The sequence below is a fragment of the Myiozetetes cayanensis genome, unplaced genomic scaffold, assembly GCF_022539395.1.
Source record: "Myiozetetes cayanensis isolate MyiCay16 unplaced genomic scaffold, myiCay2020 scf10, whole genome shotgun sequence".
NCBI classification, from domain to species: domain Eukaryota; kingdom Metazoa; phylum Chordata; class Aves; order Passeriformes; family Tyrannidae; genus Myiozetetes; species Myiozetetes cayanensis.
In genome coordinates, this window is record NW_026086605.1 from 30,221,763 (window position 1) to 30,241,940 (window position 20,178).

At 39.9% G+C, this 20,178-nt stretch overlaps 1 protein-coding gene across 30 annotated transcripts in view; it reads right to left on the reverse strand.

The window, feature by feature from the left end:
* ANK3 (ankyrin 3) overlaps nt 1-20,178 on the reverse strand; it is a 304,909-nt gene that overhangs the window by 136,995 nt on the left and 147,736 nt on the right. For 20 of the 30 annotated variants that reach the window (XM_050340346.1, XM_050340415.1, XM_050340406.1 and 17 more), the window contains exons 2-8: nt 10,877-10,978; nt 10,317-10,415; nt 9,822-9,920; nt 5,648-5,746; nt 2,084-2,269; nt 1,504-1,527; nt 188-286 (exon numbers count right to left, since the gene is read on the reverse strand). In XM_050340346.1, coding sequence (XP_050196303.1) covers nt 188-286; nt 1,504-1,527; nt 2,084-2,269; nt 5,648-5,746; nt 9,822-9,920; nt 10,317-10,415; nt 10,877-10,978 — 708 coding nt within the window. The remainder of the gene's footprint in view (nt 1-187; nt 287-1,503; nt 1,528-2,083; nt 2,270-5,647; nt 5,747-9,821; nt 9,921-10,316; nt 10,416-10,876; nt 10,979-20,178) is intronic. The other 10 variants (XM_050340453.1, XM_050340590.1, XM_050340561.1 and 7 more) reach the window with 1 other exon arrangement.

Consider the following 20,178-nt stretch of genomic DNA (forward strand, 5'->3'; position numbering starts at 1 on the left):
GGACTAGAGCTCAGGTTCACTTCAGCAGCCCAGGGAAACCCCCTTTACACTGTATGGTAGCAGAACAAATGCAGTCAGGTCAGGCCCCTTGGCTGGTGGGAGCAATGTACCTTTCCACACCTCCGTGGAAAAGAGGTTGCAAAGTGATGATTATGCAAACGAGGCATAACTAAGATTTCACACTCACCCTTGCAGTGAAGTCCACAGCAGCACCCCGATTTAACAGCAATGTGGCTACATTGATGTTTCCATAGTGAGCAGCTATGTGGAGGGGGGTGAACCCGCTCTGGAAAAAAAGAAAACAAAACACAACCAATAGATACTTTTTAAAAATATTTCTGTATTACTCCAAAATTTGTAGCACATCACTGACAAAAGCTAGTAACAGGAGTATGCTGCAAGTCACCACTCCAATTCTGTACTAGTTTTCACTCACTGATGTTTATTTATAGTATCTCAGAGAGATATAAATAAAATCATATTGCTATGCAGGAGGGAAAAAAATTAACATAATTATTCTAGAAGATAAGAAGCTGAATAAAGTTTTCAGTTATTTCAGAAAAACAACAGCAAAACATGTGAGTATTAAAGCAATGATCTGACTTTTATAAGAAATTAACTGCTATGTAGAAATATGTAGTTATTGGTATTATGTCAGCCTTGCAAGTTAAATCTCTTAGAGATTCTTTGTAGAAGTTCAAATGCAAGTCATTTAATGATATTTGCTAACTGATTTTTATAAATTCATAGTAGATGCAAATGAAAATAACATCAAAGACTATTTTAAATTATTAATATGGCTTTTTTTTCCAAGGGTTAGTACCATAAAGAGCAGTCTCCCACTGTGGGCAATCACACTGGGTTATGTTCAGGCACGACAAGTTACCACCCTAATTAGAAGATGCTTTACTGATAAAATTACTTCAGCAACTGATTTTCATATTTAAGTAGTTTTACTTCCTTATAAAATAATGCTAAAACATGCAGCAATTCCATCAATCCTGCAAAGTATGAAACCTTATGGGAACTAGATGCATTTCTAAATTGGTAGCAAGCCATGCTAGCTGCAACTGCCTTGCTTTGGGAGTTTTGCAGATATAAAACCACTCTCAGATCATTCTATTTGCTGACACCATCAAGGTAAGTGTCATGCAGAAGCCTAGAATCAGACCTGGATGCACAACATGACAGGGTTGTCTGCAGCTCTTAACACATCTGATAAACACAATGCTCCGTGAGAGTCCCTGAAAACTCCATCTTGCATAATATGGGTCTTTTATGATGGCAGTTGGTTCCCAAGAATGCTCAGCTCTTACTTTTAAACCCTAGTTTCAGCTGCAGAAAGCCCTGGTATCTAAACTACAGTCTTCTCTAGCACATGCTACTTCATTTCATCTAAAGCAGGTGTCTATCCTATAAGAGGCGATGCAAAAAGGAGGAAGAAATGATGCAGCAGCACTAAGTCATGAAGGAGTGATGATGCATATATATATTTATATATACCTCTGTTGTTCTATTCACCATCATCTAGGTTAACACATTTGGAAGCAAAGAGGGGGAAAAAATGAACGGTTAGTTCACCACTGGTGATATGGATGCAGAAAGCTTCATGATTGCTACATGGCATGGCAGCTCAGATGGCAGCACAACCGGCACACAAAGGAAGCTCGACGGAATGGAAGCTCAATGAGCAAGTATCTTGAATGCTAATTGTTACATGTTTACCAAAGTTCTTAAAGGAGCAATTGCACAAACAACTAATCAAACGACTCAATTGTACAATACCTATAGCCCACCACTGCGGGACTGGCTTTCACTTCCAAGAGAATAATTCGAATAATACTTTGTTTATTATTTTCCATTTGCAAAGTTTCTACAAGAGAATTTAACCCTGATTTAAACAGAAAGGGAACGGGGGAGAAAGAGGCCAAAGGAAGCAAATCAGATGTTTTTTTTCTTAAGAAAAGAAAGTCACATGTAACTCTGCAGCAAAAATACTTCACACCGAGGGAGATCTTCACCAGATGAATTACATGTGCTCAGGATCTTGTAGCATCAAACCTTTTTCCTTTTTACAACTGACCTTTGACTCCACATCAGCGTTGTGGTCGTTCTGCAGGAGCAGAGCCGCTGCCTTCGTGTCGTCCTTGCGGGCAGCGATGTGAAGGGCAGGAAGACGGACTTTTCCCTTCGTGTCATTTTCGAGCAGCAGCGAAACCACCTGGTCGTGACCTTGCTGCAAAGCCACTGCCAAAGGTGTGAAACCATCCTGCAACATACAACAGGGACTATAAACACAGGTTCCAAGCTTCCCAGGGGGTGGGAAGGGAAGAGATCTCAGCATTGGTTAACAGTACTGGCACAAATTCAAACGCCAAGTGTAACATGGTGCAAACTAAAAGTCGCCCACAATGAGTAAAGTGTTGGTGAAGTAAGTTCCAAATGCTCAAAACACCTTTCTGGCACCTTCAGACTTAACATAAAATTACAAGACACGAGTAAACAAAAATGACTGAGACTTGAGGGAAAAAAAAGGTGAAATTACTATCAAATTAACAGTTAATTATACAGATGCTTATTTATCTAAGTGTTTAATTATACAAAAAGGCATAAGAAGCTGAAATATTAAAATTAAAATTGTTAATGATGTCTCTATAGTAAATTATCCTGAGTTCCCCCCACATCTACAGATTATTATCTATTTTGTTTCCTTTTTTTAGAAAAAACCACCCAAACAAACCAAAACAGAAAAAAATCCCACAATACTTGATCTTTATCCTCTGATATATTTTATATGTGGATTTAAAATGTGATAATTGAATACAAATACCCCATTCTCCCAATATAGCAGTTGTTTTACTACAATTTCAATTTATGAAAATTTATATACGCATGATGGACAGCCCTCTTACAAGCAGAAATTATTTCCTTCAGACTAGCTAACAGCTAAATTGGTGAAGAATAGGAAACCTGGAAAACAGAAGGTTTTTGTTTAAGAGATTTCAGAGCAGATTCCTCAAACACATGAAAAGTACAGTCAGGGATTTTTATAATTTTATTTTTATGGATTCCTAGAAAAGTAAAGAATGAAAGAGTTGTCATTTCGATTTTGCTCCTTCCCAAACATTTAACTGTCATTCTAATCCAGGGACACTTTCAGCCTTGCACAATATCCATAAATCACTCAAAAAAAAAAAATCAGAAAGGCAAATTAATTGGGATATTTATTTATTACATTTGTCTCTCAGTGACTATATCCAAAGCTTATATTATCAAACTTCATTACAGTTTAGTAAACAAACACCTTCTTTCACTTTGCAACTACTGCTGTCATAGTGAAACTGTCTAAGTATGAAACAGAAGTGCAGTAGTGACACAGAAGGATGTAGATCCTCACCCTTTATCAAAAATGCAGAGTTGAAGTGTTAACTTTTTAACTTTTAGAATGCAAAGTAATGTTTTCAACAAGGAATTTCCCTCTCTAGATTACCAAACAAATAACACCTCAATTTAGGAGGAGAAAACGGAGAGGTTCTGAAAAAGAGCATTTTTTCAAAATCTGGGGGGGGAACAGGGCAGGGCAGGGGGAAATCACTGAAATTCCTTGAGTCTTAACAAGCTTTCCCTTAATTTTTTCCCCTCATTTAAGCAACCGTTCATGCTGCCTCCATCTCCCCCTCCTCCAGCAGCAGGGCAGGGCTCTGGGCTGCAGTCAAACAACCGCACAGCCTCAGACAGAGGGCAGAGGGGTGTGAGAAACCCTGCGCAGCTCTGAAGGCAAAAAATTCCCCAGGAGCATGCCCACAAGAGGGCTCTGGCAATGTAGCTACGCTGTACCTGCAGAAACGGAGGCTCTTGCTCGGAGAAACCCTGGAGACCTTGGCTCCCTGCTCTACTTACACAGCTCACGGCGGTGGCAAATTGAGCCACTTCACACAGAAAAGGGGCGTAGGTATCTACGATGTCTTTGCTTCTCAGGCTTTCTCTTCTGCTCAAAATGCTGCTAACAATAATATACATAAAAAAATAACCCTAGGAACCCATTTTCTCCTTTCCCTAAGGAAAAGGGAGCAGGCGGAAGGGTTGGAGCCCTTCTTTTCAAGGCCAGAAGAGCTGCCACCTGCTATACCTGTGGTTTCCTAATTCTAAAGAGAGTTGCCCATCATTTCAGTGTGTGCAGGAATTCCTGTAACAAGGCCAAACAAAATGCCACCAGGAATATTAGCACTGACAAGAATGCATTTCCACCACGTGCTCCCCGAAGATGCCAACTCACAAAAGCAATTCCAAGTGCCATGATCCAAGCACTCTAATTAATGGCTGCAGTTTAAAACACAAGAAAGCCATCCCAGGAAAACAAACAAACAAACAAACAAAACACTCCCCCAAACCCAACAAAAATCAAAATCCAAACATTCATTTTACAAAATTAGAACCATCTATTTTCTTTATTTAGATTAAAACACCTTCATTAAAGAGTTTTATTTTTAAAGAATGTTTGGCTAAGTGGCAATGCTTTAATTACAAAAGTTCTTGCACTTAAGATAAAGAGAAATCAGATTTATATGGAAACTTGGAACAAGAGAAAATAAAAAAGTACCCATAAGCAACTATCTCAAAAAAGAAAGGCAGTCAAGGCAACACTGTTTTGTAGTCTGGTATCTTCAAAGGAATTCTCCACGGGTAAAATTAGATTGCACCTTATCATCAAGCTGAGTTGGAGAAAAGCTCAACCTAAACTGACATACAATGCTCAAGGGAAAAACAATACCAAAGAAAAAGATCCAAGTACCCATTCAAATTTTTTTTTTTTAAAAATCTATCTTCAGACAACTGTACAGTGTATACATAGCATATGGAACTCTGGGCGTTCTGTGTCTTCCTTCTTTCCAAGTTTTTGTAAAGAAATAGAAATTAGCTTTCTGAAAACTTCAAATTTAAATTAATTTTCAGATGTAAAATATTTCATTTTGGTATATAATTGGTACATATATTTTCATTTCTTGACTTTCATATCATTGAGCATTTCTGGAAAGTAGCTCTGATGTACACTTCTAGCTAAAACTCATTTTTAGCAATTTTGGAAACATAATTTTGATCCATTAGTGATGGATTTTTTTACAGTCTTGCCTTCAAAAGAATAAGATTCCATACCATTCCATATCATTATACAGTGATACTGTGAGGTATAGGGTGGCAATAAACTAATTTTGCATTTCAAGTAGCCTTGGGTTTTTCCCTGATATCCCAAGCTGGCTCCAAAGCATAGGTAGACAGTTGTTCTTGCCTTATGGTTGCCACCCTTCTCATTACTCACTATTTTTAATGAAAGCACAGAGAACTTTTATATTATACACACAGCTTCCCTGTTTCAGCACTTAACCTGAAAGATTACCAGTTATGACTAAGAACACATCTATATTTAGAACCGTTTCTAGTTAAAGTAATTTTTTTTTCACTTTAGAAATGGCAAGAGAGAGTTTAAATTGCTGAAAAGCCCATAACTCTACTCATTAGCACACTTCACAGAGAGTTTTTTATTCGTCTTTAATTTTCTATTTAAAAGACTAGTTTGATATAAGCTGGCAGAAGTCCCTGCTGAAGCACATTTTACTTTGTTCATAAAGCGTGAAATTCAAACTTTTACCTCTGTGGCAAGGCTTTGACTGGCACCGTTGTCAAGAAGAAACTTAACAACCTCCAGGTGGTTTTCTTGGGCTGCCATATACAGCGGAGTGAAGCCATTCTGAAATAGGAAAACAAGAGTGTAAACACTCTGCCAACATTTCATACACACCACAGACCTGCCAAACTCAGGTAGATCAGGAGAAAAACAAATAAACTGTTTGTTCACACACCAGTTGATGGCTCAATCTCCCTTGACTTAACTGAAGATAGGAGAGGGGTAATATTATCTAAAGGGACACAGTGCAATCTTTCAGCCAGATACAATTCCCACAGCTAGGTGAGAATAATTCCTTTTATACCTATTGTGAAGTTATACAAAAAAATCAGTCTGGACACATGATTTGGTAGCAACGAGTTATGATTCCTGATAAATACAGCCACAGCACTGGAAATGCAAAACGGGGCAAGGAAATACAATACAAGTCTGTAGCGAAAGCAAGAGCAATGGCTCTTCAGAGTAATTGCCAATTTTTCCTCCTTTCCATTAGCTTTGACTTCTCTTTCACTTGTGCCAGCTACTTATGCCTTCTATCTCCTCAAAGAGCTGCCTTCTGTGCACAGTCTGCTTGTGGTCACTGAGCTACTTCATATTTCAGGCACCAGGAGATCTGAGGATCATTGGTTCTCAGTAGTCTGAGACAGAGGTTTATCAGTGTTTCCGACCACATTAGAGCATCTCTCAAATTATGCTTAAGTGAGTGATTTCAGTCAATGCAATAAAAGTATTTGAGCCTGCAGAGCTTAACTCATTCTTCGGTAAGTGCCTTCCTCTTACAGTCAGTGCTTTTGTCTTTCTTTTAACTGTAAGCAGGTCACAGCCTTTCAGAAATTGAAGTTTTGGGGACTAACATGAAGGCACTGCATTTTCCCCCTATTTTTATAAAAAACTTCTGAAATCTCTGCCACAGTTACACAGGACACCGACTTCGATTCTGCAGAAAACCAATGGAGCCAGAGATGAGCTGAGAAGAGATTGGCCATATATTTGCATCAAAGAAGAAACATCCACATGCTGGGCTCTGGAGAGATGAAGGGAAACCACAGCCTAGGACCTATAGGAGTGAAACTGGGCTGATTTATAGCTGCAGTGAAAACAGCTGAGAGGCATCTGATTGCCAGAGCAGCGGGGCAGAGCTGAGGGCACACATCCAGCACAGAGCGCGCAGGAGAGCACAGGTGACCTGAGGCCAAGCACGCGGGAGGCTCCTCTGGCAGCAGAGACAAACACGAGGTCAGAACAAAGGACAGTCGGGGAGGAAATGGCATGAACTGGATGTTTGATCCAAGGGGAACTTTACCATCAGCGGGAGGCCGAGCAGCTGTGAGGCCACATGTTTACAAGGCTCGCACAGGCTGCAGGGTCTGCTGCTGCCCCAGTATTTTGATAATTGGGTCTCTATTCAGGAAAGCACAGCTACAAGCATATAGCAGGCACTGAAGTCCTACCAGAGCCAAAGCCTAAGGTTAGCAATATGTTAACTGCACTCCCCAGAACTGAGGCCTAAAGCCTTAGTTTCCATACACTCAAAATTCTACTTAATTAAAAGCAAATAACCCAGAAAGCACTTGCTTTCTTGTACCTAATATATCACACTACAAGTTATTATAGTGAACAGCAGTCTGGCATTTTGTCCCTATCATTTCATGGCATACTCAATATCTATTTACTAACTCAGCTGGAAACAAGATTAATTTTTTTAGTTTCAAATATTTGCAGTCAGAAAGGAAGCAGGAAACACTACCTAATTATTAAGTTTCAGAAAATAATTAATAGGCAAAAATTCTCAGAACCAAGTATTACTATCATTTAGGGATAGAGCAAAACTTTTTCATCTCTGTTAAATTAGTGTAATGTTTTCAACATCTTTCCCCGCCTCCATACTTTGCATTTTCTTCTCTCTTTATAAAGAGGCTGGAACTGCCAGAGCAGCACAAGCCTAAGGAAACAATTTTGTCTTCAATAATAATACATAGCCCTTAGAAGAGGTACAACATTCAGACTCAGTACAAATTTACAGTTTGGAGGTGTTTCTTTTGCAGACAGGAAGATTTGGTTAAAGAAGGCCCTACATCCCTTAACATCCCTAACTGTCAGCGTGGAAGAGCTGTTACCTTCAAGGAACGAGGAGACAATGCCAAATTCACAGAAAGCAGGTCTTTTCAAAGAAAGAAAAGCAAAATAAAGCAAATCTTTGGATAGTCTCTGTGGGTATGCCAGATTCAGCAGAACTTTACTCTAAGCTTTAAGAGGGCTCAAGCGATGCTCAACACCACAAACAAAGCTGGTCCAGGGGCTATTTGGTCACAGGGAGCACAAGGGACCTCCTCAAAAGACTAATCCCAGCTGGGATATCTCACTGCCAGGTGTTGGTGTGGAATGGAAAATAAACATATTGTACGTGTGTCCCAAGTAAAAACATTAGAGGCAACCATAATGGGGTGGGGGAGAAATAAATCTTTACTTGTATGTTAGTAGAATAAGGGTAACATGTGGTGAAACCTTAGGGTGTATGGACAATGCAGTTATATAAGATGTTTACAATCTCAGATTATTTTTAGTTTCAGGGCTGAATACACAAGTTCTCAAACACAAGCAGAAAAGATCCTGTCAACCTCATCTTAATTTCTTTAACGGGCAAACCTTAACAGCCATGGAAGATTTTACTTAAAAATACTTTTTGTTGTTGTTGTTCTCTTTAAATGTAAATTATATGGTGCCTGGAACCAAATATTGCTGTACTAGCTAGTATAAAGGAGTAAAAGAGGAGAACTGAGCCACCTATTTTCTTTGTCCAGGTGAAAAGAACATGAAATACAGACCACACATAACTAGGATTCTTGAAACAGATTCTATTAAGCATTTTGTTCATATCACTTGAGAGACCAATTAAAAACCCACCATGCTTCTTTAAAATGTAAATTTTTAATTTCGCTTTTTAACAAACATTTCCTATCATGCCCACATCTTCATAATATAGAAAAATGGCAATACTGGGCCAGCTGAGAAGACTGTCTCTTAATCTGAACCCTTCTCTAACACTGCCTGCCTGCCTGCTAGCCAGTCCCTGAGCAGGGAGAACAGGAATGGGGCAGCATGCAGGGGCACCTCTGGCACAGCCACCTGACCTTCAGCAATCTGCAGTTTATGCACTTTTTGAGCCAGTTTTTCTGTTTGATTTTACTGCTTTGCTCTTAACACCAGCACTGTTTTATTTCAAATTTTCAATGACTGACCTAAACATTCATTCAAAGGACTTGACCAAAGTTATAAGCTCTGCACATGCTTGCAGGATCTCCTTGTACAAGGAAAGGGGATGAGCTCGATTAAGCCTGAGACAGTCAATTATGTGAAACAGGATCCTGTATTTGAACACCTTCTCTCCCACTCTCCTGTTCTATCTGTATCTCCTCTGACTCTAACAAGTAGCAGCTCGTAGGACACTCGTAGGGCAGATCTCAGGTTGAAGGGTACATACTTTACTGTGCTGCCTGTAGAACAACCACTTTCAGTACCCTGCAAACACCCCTGGATGTGACTCCACTTCCTTCCTCTCCAGGGGTGTGCAGCTTTGGGACAACTTAAAACAGAGACATTATTTCTATGTTTTCTCTGTTGATAAATGAGGTGCGCAACTGAGACCTAATCCCAGGATTGCTGACATCCCATGTGGGAAAAGACCTGAACACAGCCTGGGATTTCACTGCCCCATCATGCCCATGGGGGAGGATATGTCCATGATGCCTCTTGGTACTCTCTGACCACCTGGCAAGGGGTAGAGAAGACAAGGGAGAGCTGGAAGCATTTGAAGTTTTAATTGTCTGTTGAGTTACAAGACAGGAATGAACTCAGCATTACACTCACTAAAGGGACTGCTTCAGTAATAAAATGCCAGCTGTGTGTTCAGACTTTGTCCTTGCACCTGTTGTTGTTACCTGTGTGCGAGGAACAGCCAAAAAAGAATGTTTTATGATACATTCATCTCAGTGACTCTATCAAACCCTATTTTCAAGAGCCAACATTAACACAATGAGATCTATCAAATATACTTACCAATATTACAGTTTTTAAGGAGAGAACAATTTTAATGTCAACAAAGCACTTGGTAGTACGAAACAGAGATATATTACTTTACCTGAGACTGTGCATTGACATTGGCTCGATTCGTAACCAAAACTTTGACGACTTCTGCTTGTCCAGCGAGGGATGCTATGTGCAATGCTGTGTTTCCTTTCTGAAATTTAGAGACAGTGATATTTGAAAGGAGCACAAAACCTGAGCCTGAATACATAGCAGTACAATGGAGAACAGATTAAACTTTAAACAATTTAAAATATAGTATTCCTTGCAATAAAATACTCTTTACTGAATATCTCTAATGGGTGACTTATTCTAGAAGACAGGGACAGAAGCCATAAGAGGAATCTACAATTTGTCCAGTAGATACCTTCCCTAGTAATGTGTGGCATTTACTAACATCTAAAAAGTTTCTATTTAACAATTAGTGAGACCACCCCATCCGTGGAAACCAGGCAATTACTGCTGCAGCGACGCCTGTAGCCATTTGGTGGACACTTTGTGCCCGTGCGATCAGCGTGAACAAGGGAACAACTAGATAGGCCTGACTGACCTTTGTTGCTGCATCCACACTGGCACCTCGCTGTATCAGTTCAGAGACAACTTCTACATGTCCTTCTTTGGAAGCAAGATGGAGGGCATTCAACCCATTCTGATTAAAAAAAAAAAAAAAGAAAAAGAAGGGGAAAAAAGAAAAGCAATGAGAAAGAATTTCCCATCAACCAAACATACCAGGAGACAAATTATTATTAACCCACTGAGAGGACTGCTTCTAAAAGGTAAATTCTACTCTTAGGTAAATTTTAAAAGAAATAGATTATAAGGAAAGAGTAAGAATTAAGTCAAGCTCTGGGGTCTCAAGTTCTGTGTGCTGTCCCATGATCTGATGTAATATAAATGGAACGAAAGATAACATCAAAGAGCACAACATTCTCCAAGTGCAAGTGAAATGGTGTCTGGATAAGGGGTACAGTGTTAATCGGACAAAATATGTAAACATGGCTCATCAAAAAGCACGTAAGTTATCTTTGACACGAAGTGCAACTATAAACAGAAATTAAAGAAACTGAGAAAGGTATTTATCCAGCAAATTTGATCAAAATATTCTTCAACCTGATTTGAAATGTTGATGTCCACTCCATTTTTTAAGTAGTCGAGAGCCTTTTCCAAGTTGCCAGCTCGAGCAGCTCTCAGGTAACTTGCATTTGTGTCAGACTGCAAGAGAAAAAGGGAAAAGTCCCATTAGAAATTAGGGCGCAGTATAAAAAACACATTCTCTTGGCAAAGGAGCTACTAATCATACAATATATTGTACATTTAACTAGACATGAAAGGATCCCAAACCACTTTATCAAATGTGGGTCAAGCCCTGCTCTCCTTGCTTATGCACACTCCCCGTGGGGCGGGTGGGCTGCCTGCCTGCCTGGGCAGCACAAGGCTCGGCTTCCCACATTACCATGAATTATGTAGCACTGTCTAACACGCAAGGCCAGTCGCCAGGGACACAGCTGGTACCCAGCGTGGAAGACAAACATGGTAAAGCTCAGGACTGGACTCCATGGAAATCACTCCGCTCTTTCCAAAAGTGCCACACCACCTTTATATCCAAGCTGAACAGACCGGACCAGGACTGTGAGATCTAACATGAGAGATTTTAAAAAAATATTTCAAAACAGTCAACCACTGAAGGACTGGATTAGCAGAATTAAAAAACCCCACGGTTCTACAAATGAACACACTTTAAAATCTCATGTCTTATTACATTTTAGTTTATTTTCTTCATACTCCTTCATTTTATAGTACATTTTTTTTTACAAAGTCTTTCCACATCCAATGAGGAAGCCAGAAATCCCTAGGTACAGTGCCATTATCTAAACTTCATTTTCTATTTTTTTTTTTTCAGATCTTGCATTAAATACAGCTATGCAAATTTGCTTTATGATGACTTGAACTTGAATGTAAGGATGGCAGAAATGTTGGTTAAGTCATGAAAGAATCACTGAAAGCAAATCCCATCCCCAGAGGGTTTTAACAACAAGTTATGCAAATATCCATGGAGGATGGCTTAGATAATGCTGATCCTGCCTTGGAGCTGGGTTAGCTTTCAAGAGGGACGAATCCTATAATCTTTGATTTTATCTGTGCCACAGCATTCCCTGGCACCCCGGGAAGACAACACATTTTTTGGTGACCTCTTCTTGATTGGTATAGCAGGAATTGTCTTTTTTTTTTTTGCCTGTCTCAGTATCATTTCATCACAGGCTTACATCATTGCAGCTTTAAGTGCTTTATGATTCTTTAAGGTTATAAGAGAGTGCAACAACTACCTTTAGAGAAAAAATAAATGCAGTGAGTGCTAAGAGAAATAAAAAACACCCTGGCACCAAAGCTCAGTTACTTATCTGTTGCACAGATAATTTTTTTTTTTTTAATCCCAAATTTCTTGATTTGCTGTATTTTCTCCCCTCCTGTCAATACAGCCACTGCAAACCAGATGTTTTGTTCAAGCATTGCTTCAAGGCCATCGGGAGCCACCTTCATGTGCAGGAGGAAGCAGTCTCGGGCACAATGACAGCAAAATGGTAAGTGAGTAGAAAGTCTGCTTTTTTCTTTATACCCATACAAGCTACGAGAGTATATTTTACCAGTACTTTCAACACAACGAGCTCTCTCTTCCAAGGAGAGAACTATTACTTATGAACTCCTCATTTTCTCCTGAGTTTTGCACACATGGCGTTCTGCTGTGCAATGGTAGCTCACCCAGTAGCGCACAACCTTCCCTGCTTTTATCATTCTTTTCCAAGCACACCACCCTGATCGTTACAAACCAACTTCTTGGTAATGTGCTTCCAACAAAACAGCCCCCAAATACTGATGTTTAATTAGGCTTTACCAAAAACGAGGTTCTGCTACAAACTCCATGGTCATAACTGCAAAGAGTACGGGGAGGAAAAGCTGCCTTGAGAGGTGCGGTAAAACACTTCCATTTGCAAGATCATCTGAACTGTGCAATGCAGATTATTACAGGAGGCAGGTCATATTCTCAGTGCTTAGCAACAGCAGCCACCAGGGTAAAAAACAGGTCAGCATTTTATCAGCATTACTGAAGGTATGAGGGAGGACTCAATAGACCGGGAGCCTTTTTGTCAGAGGGCAATGGCATGTCTGTTTGGCACAGTCAGCAGGTGGATGAGAATTAACATCAGCTGTTTACAGCTGCTTCTGGGTGGGGAAGGGACACACCAGAGCAGCTTGCTATGGAAAATCATATCCTGACAGTCACATTAACACATGCCAGACAAGGAACACTGCTCATACTCAGAGTTGTGGAAGGGGAGAGGCAGGAGGACTGATACACAGCTGATATTCACATTGATAGCTAAATGCAGTTTCACTGTAGAGGGAGAGCAATGCCTATGTGTTTTACAGGACTTGGGCATGACTTTTGGACTTAAAGATTCTTGGAAGACTTAAGGACTCTTGGAAGCACTCACTAACAGAAGGAAGGACAAAGGTTAGGTTCCACTTGCAGCCTGAGGACATATAAAAATGTTTCAGACCAAGCTATCTCAGGTGCTGCTAAGTGATGCACAAATCCATTCCTGAAATCCCTCAAGAAAACAGCATGCCCTCCTTTTCTAGTCGCCCCTCAAAACTCATTCCTTGTGCTAAAACCGTCCAGACTCATCACTGACACCAGCAGCCAGGCTGCCATCCAAGCAGCGGGGCTGGTGAGGGGCTGTGTCCAGCATTGCTCAGTCTGGACTCCCAGTGCTCAGACAACCACAGCTCCCAGCACAAGGGGCACTCTACAGGAAAAGCAGCACTGACATGTGCAGGCACGACACCAACAACTGGGAAGCGCCCAGGGAAGCTGCCATTTGACATCACGCTGGGGATAACCCAAACTCTCCCACAGTTCAGCTGGTCTCAGCTGGCACGTCCAGTTTCCACCTTGCTGGGTTCTAGTTACTTGAACGTGATGTGAGCCAACGTGTGAAACTGCATGAGCTGCCTGAGCAGCCAGGGTGTAACACATCCCTGTGCTCTGAGAAGAGGGGAAACCTTTTCTTCTGAGCTTGGCTGTAGCTCCCAAGCCCTCAGACTTGGTTAAACTCACCCATTCTGCACCACCACGCACAGGAACTTTGAGATTTGCACAGAGGGATAACAGACTGAGGGTGTACAGTTGTGCAAAAAAGTTCTGCAGGGCTTCTGGGATTCTCTCGATCCACTGAAGTCTCAGCCATAAGCAGAAACGAGCAGAAACGTCAGAGAGAAAAGAGAACCAACATCACTGGAAACCAAAAGCAATTTCAGCCTCTCTGAAAGTAGCACTGCCAGCTTCCACTTTCCCTGTAACTGAGGCATTACTTCAGACCTGCTCAGATAGAGAATAGACTTTCAAGCTTTTTCTACCTTGCAAAATGCCTTGAAGACCCTTGTTTTAAAGACATTCCACCTCCAAAATCCAGGGGAACCAATGAATGCTATCCAAGTTCCATAAAAGCTAAGCATAGGGGTCAGTAAAAATTGATCAAAAACATCAACCCAAAACTTGCACGTTTTTGAACCTAAAATTTCTCACCTTACGTTTATATTGTAAGCCTAGGGGTTTGGTTTTTTTTGTTTTTTTTTTTTTTTTTTTTAAAGTACCTCAATAGAGTAGAAAAATGTTATTTCCAATTCAAACTACTTTGTTTAAAAAAGAGCTTCTTGGAGTCCCTGCTAGAGCTTGTAATTGCCTCTGTATGACATACACAGAAGCCTAGGCTCAAATCACTGAAGGATTTTAAAGATCAAACAAACATAACAATAATGTTAATAATTACTTATCTGGATTGCCATCATTCCTGGAAGCCCATGCCAAAGACTGATAAAGGGCCTGTTACATGAAATGCATTAAAACCACAGTAGGGGGAAAATATATTTTAGGTTTCCAGCCATCACTGAGGACACCCATGCACTCCCCTCTGTGGGCAACTATTCTCCATATACCCACTCCCACCTTCCACACTAGTTGGTGTCAAAAAATAAGAACCCCCTATAGACAGCACAGGCAGTATGTCTACAGGACATTCCCTTAAAAGACGTAATGAAACTTTTCTTCAGTATTAATTACTTAAACCTCAGTAGTCCTGAGAGGCATTCCGTATGCTTGCAGCCTATGCAGATCCCTTTCTTTTGTTTTTGTAATCAATCCCAACACAAAATGAAGATGAAAATTGGCTTTTGATTCTCCACTGGCTTGACAAATATCAAGAGAACAACAGGCATGGGACATACATCAAAGCACCCTGAATCTTAGATGCTCTTGCTGTCAGTCACAAAGATTGCAGCCCTTCCTGTGCATTTGCACTGGATCCCTGTTGTCAGGCTGTGTCCCCAAAGCCATTCCCTGCTCCCTCTTGGACTCTCTGGGGATGCTACCATTTCCAACTATATTCAGATTTAAATTAAAAATCAAGATTCTTACAGATGTTTTAATTCTTGGAGAGACAAACTTCAGATTCTGTGCACAGAATTTAGTTCTGGAATGGCTTTTCAGAGAATATTTAATAAACAGTGGATTTATGGGAGTACCAGTACTGATGCATGCATAATATCAAGCTTTTCCTTCACAGATGGTATGATTTCTCCCCTCTCTCTTCATACTTTCTTGGAAGAAAAAGGGGCTATTTCTAGTTTAAAGAAATGTGCAAATGCAGATGATTGGCTAATGGATGCAGTTTTTATGCAATGTGTATTTCTTTTAGATTTGCGTGTTTCCCTTTAATGTAGGATGCTATAAAAAAATCCCTTCTCTAATGTACAGCAGGCTGGTGAGCTTGCAGACTGCAGGCTGCCTGCAGCCCACAACAGGTTTTCCAGTCTGGAGCTCATTTTCAACAGCCTTCATCACAGAGACATGTCAGGAAAGGGCTGGGGCTGAATAAGCTGTGCTGGCAGCAGCACACTGTTTCCCAAGCCTTCTCTACCTTATGGTTCTCAAGTCCTGCCACAAGGAGGACAGCAGAGTCCAGGATGCACAGGGGTAAGACCTGGGAACTGTTGCCCCATTTTGAGGAAAAGCTACGTGAGTTAAAAATGTTTCTGTTACAGCAAAGACCAACTCCTGAGTCACTTGGATATCACCTTAAGCCTCCAGGAAATGCTGGTGCTGACTCACCCTAGCAAATACATATTCACTTCTTTTCTCAAAGTGCTCCCAGAGAAGTAAGAGACTATTTAGCGAGAGCAAAGATAAAAACTATTAGGAAATTTGCACCAACTCAATCCAGAATTTGACCTGATTTTTCCATGGGACTAGAGAGGGTCCTCTAAGAAAACAGAGAATATGTATTATTTAATGAACCCTCAAAACTGCAAAGCCATTATTTTTAACATGCACAGGCCCCCTCCCATACTGGTGGTATTTTTATTATGCTCATCTCTCTCTCCTTTGTGTTCTGCTTACAGTGGCCTCTTTTTCAGATTAAAAATCCAGTCTTTTTTCACATTGGGAGCAGGGTTTTGTTTTTCACTCCATCTTTAACAGTAGCTGTTGTGAAGGGAAACCCCCAGCAGGTTCCCATTGTGCCAGAGCAGGATGCATTCTGGCTTGAGTCCCAACAAAAAGATGCTAACCATGCCTAACATTTGTTGTGGGGGGAGGCAGTGACCTCATTTTAAGGGATGAACTTATGTTACTTCCATTTGGAAATGTGCTCAACAACACTAGTCTTGCAGCAGCATGAGGTGACCTGAGGAAAGGGATCATAACATTTTTGCTTATTTTGATAAGGGTGGGGTTACTGCAACCAATGGCATTTTTTTTGCAGGATGGCTTAACTCTGATGGGCATGAAGCTTGACACTGGAAACGGGAGGTCCTTGGCATTTCTTGGACTTTGTTCCTATGATAATTCTGAATTTTCTCCAGGAAAATATGTTACCCTCACTTGAGTAAGGGATGAAATTTTAATTCAAATAAACTACAGTGGCCAGTTAACAGCAGTGTCTGAGCCATGTGAGGTAAGCCAGCCATATCATTCTCATGGGGAGACTTTTCATCTATCCTCCAAGCAGCTCTAATCCCTTACATCTCCCTGCTACTTTATAACTAAATCAGTAATAAAAATTTTCAGTTGTGTCTTCTTTATTAGAAAGGAGCTGGTTGCACTGGATGGGATGATGTTCTTTGTGTAAACAAGTCCTCATGCTTTACATACCATATTACCATACTTATTTTCTTCTGATAAGAATGTGACAATCAACTGCTATCTGCATTTCTGCTGTTAATTATCCTTCAGAGAGATGCTTTTGAGATCACAGCCCTAAACACAACCACAGGGCAACAGAAAAAGCTCCATTCCTCGTACCTGACAATTCAGAGAACGCATATTTTGGTTAGGGAAGGCCAGCTATTTTGAATATGATTGCAGAAAGGGAAATTATTTAATTATTGGTCAAAAACCAAACAAATCCCTCTAATTATTTGTCCTATCACACAATTTAATCATCAGATTTCTTTGATTATATTATTGTTTCATGCATGATAAGTTATGCAAAAGTATTATTCTATTAGGAATGCCCCCATAAAGGGCCCTATTCCAACTATATAAGTATGATAAGTTTTCCACAAGTTAATAATTACATTGCTTTTAGGCTGTGAGAAACACATCTCTTGGTCACACTAGTGGAGATTAAAACATCTCTTATTCTTTCAAAATTTGTATGTGAATCTATAACCAACTGCTTGTCAACAAGTGAGGCTCTACCCCCTACAGTAGTCAACCTTACCATGCTTGTAAAGAAAATATTTCCTCAAAATCACACTCTTAAGCAGTTCAAAATACAAGTGGAAAACTCATTTTAGATGCAGCTCCTTCCTTCTAGAAATACTTGACCAAACCAGGAAAACATTCAAGCAAACAAATAAGCCTGTTTCCTTGCTAGACCACAAGACAAAGTCAGTCTCTGCCATGGGAGTTTAGTAGACACCATTTTCAAGATCACCTACAACACTGTCCCTCTTGGAGTCTGTCTTGGAAAAATGCTGAATCTGTGCCCTATTACCACTGAAAATGAACCACTTATTGTGGAAGATGGTTCAACAGGACAAGAGCCTGAGATGTTAAGGCTGGTACATACAAGAACATTCTCAGCTCCCAGTGCAAGAGGTGTTTATCACTGCCCTTAACAATACCAAGAAATCTAGAGTGAGTTGTTTGCTTGCAGTGACAAACATCTGCTGTGAAGCTGTGATGCAGCTTTCTTACTGTGTAAGTTGCTCAGACTTTGCACATGCAGCCTTCTTCAGTCAATCCTGGGACTTATGACACAACTAATCCAGGCTGGGTGTCTTTAAATGCCTGAATGACTGCTTCCTAAGAAAGCTCAAGCACAAGATACAAATGAAAAATAGCTGTTATTCCTTTGATTTTCTACAAAGAGCAAAGGGGGCCGTGATTTCCAAGGCACAAAAGGCACATACAGAATTGTATGGTAAATTCTTGCCTAACATCCACACACAACGTCTGTAATATGCTGAACGTAATCCAGGCTGAAAATGCTCCTAAAGATGTAGTCTTTATATTATTTACTTGTTGCCACACAGATTCAACAAATGCAGAACAATTTAACTGCAATTCTATACAAAATTATCATCTGACAACCCAACTTCCATACTCTTCGCCACTTTGCACAGATGAGGTTTTGAGATTTTGAAACCTGAGTTTGATATGTAAGTTTCACCTGAAGAATTTATGAAAACAATTACTAGTACGGATGTATTAATTAGTAACACCAAAAGCAAGACTGAGGACTACAAAAATCAACGCACAATACACACAATCTTTCTAAATATGCAAGAACAAGAAATCACAAGAATGATTTTAATGAGAAAACAAGAGTTCTTTAAATGACTTCTCAGCTATCAGACTGTACTGGTTGAAAAGACAAACAACAAGGTAAACTGGGACATATTTTGTTCAGGACCCTAAAACTAGCAAAATCTCTGCTTTCACCAGTGAATCACTGTACTCCATTAGAAGTGACAACCAAGGAAAGAACCAGGCCCTCTGTGACCAACCCACATGTATAAGCGATGAAAATGACCCAATGCGCTAAGAGGTAAAAGATTTAAGCATCTAAAATTCAAGATTCATTCTCCAGGCTGAAAGTCTCGACTTCTAGAAGTTTATCTCAAACTCTGGGAAGAAACTCCTGAACTTTAATGACTCATCCCTCACTCTCTAAAGTTTTCCTATCATATACTTGCAAGTGAAAAATAAATCACTGGCTTTCGTAACTGCTACCACAGTCACAAAGAACTAGAGAAGGGCTGGATGTGCTTCGAGGGTTTCTTCTTATGTTTACATTCACCTGAAGATAATAACTCTCTTATATGTCAAGCCAGATGAGATGCCATTGATCTCCTCCCTGCTATTTTTCCCTCAGAAACTGACTACCCCATGAGCAAGGAGATAATTTCAGCACATCTCAAGCCCAAGTTTAAAGCCATTTCCATGCTAAAGTCACATTCTTCAGATCACTGCATGAATAATATCAGTTAGTCCACCTCCTCTTCTCTGTGTGCATCTCATTTTACAATCAGGACCCAAAAAAGGAGAAGAAAAAAAATTCAGCAACTCTTGTCAAAACATTTATTAAAGTGTTTTTATCTGTTTATAACTTCAGACCAAGAAAAAATAATATAAACCTAAATAAGACAATAGTGCTGATTTTAGGGAGACAGATTTTATTCACTCAAAATAAGCTCACTACATAAATATTATGTAAATATACTTCAATCAGATGTGGTGAAGTTAGTGGTAATAACATGGAGAAAACTCATGTTGGTGGAAGTGCAACAACATAAATGTTCCCCAAAAATATTGTAGTAAACAAGCTATGGAAACTACAGACAAGCTACCTAACCTATTAAGAGCTTTCAGTATCATGAATTCCTAAGTTTCCACTTCATCTTGCTTTTAAATGCATCTCTCATTCAAAACCAAAATAATTCTGCCTTAGAAGTCTGAAATTACAACTATAATTAAATTGAAAGGTTGTTTGATGATAACTGGTCAAGCCATTTTTGAGGTGGCATAAACCTACATAGAAACACACCAACTTACACTACAAGTATTGCAAATCCCACACATGCTTATAGTTTATACTTTTGTAGGCTTAAAAGACATTTGAATGGCTAGTTTTAAAGCCATCTATTAGACTTTTAATTTTTTTATTTTTAGCCTATAGTTCAGGATTCTTATAGGAATTACAAACCTCTATCAGTTTATAAGTGTCAGTGCATCGGTTTCCTTAGCAGGGATTATGACCTTTATCAGAAGCAAAGAACCTCTTCCAATTACACACTCGAACACCTTGTAGAAGAGAGTCTCTGGCTGGAAAACTCCACATAGCTCACAG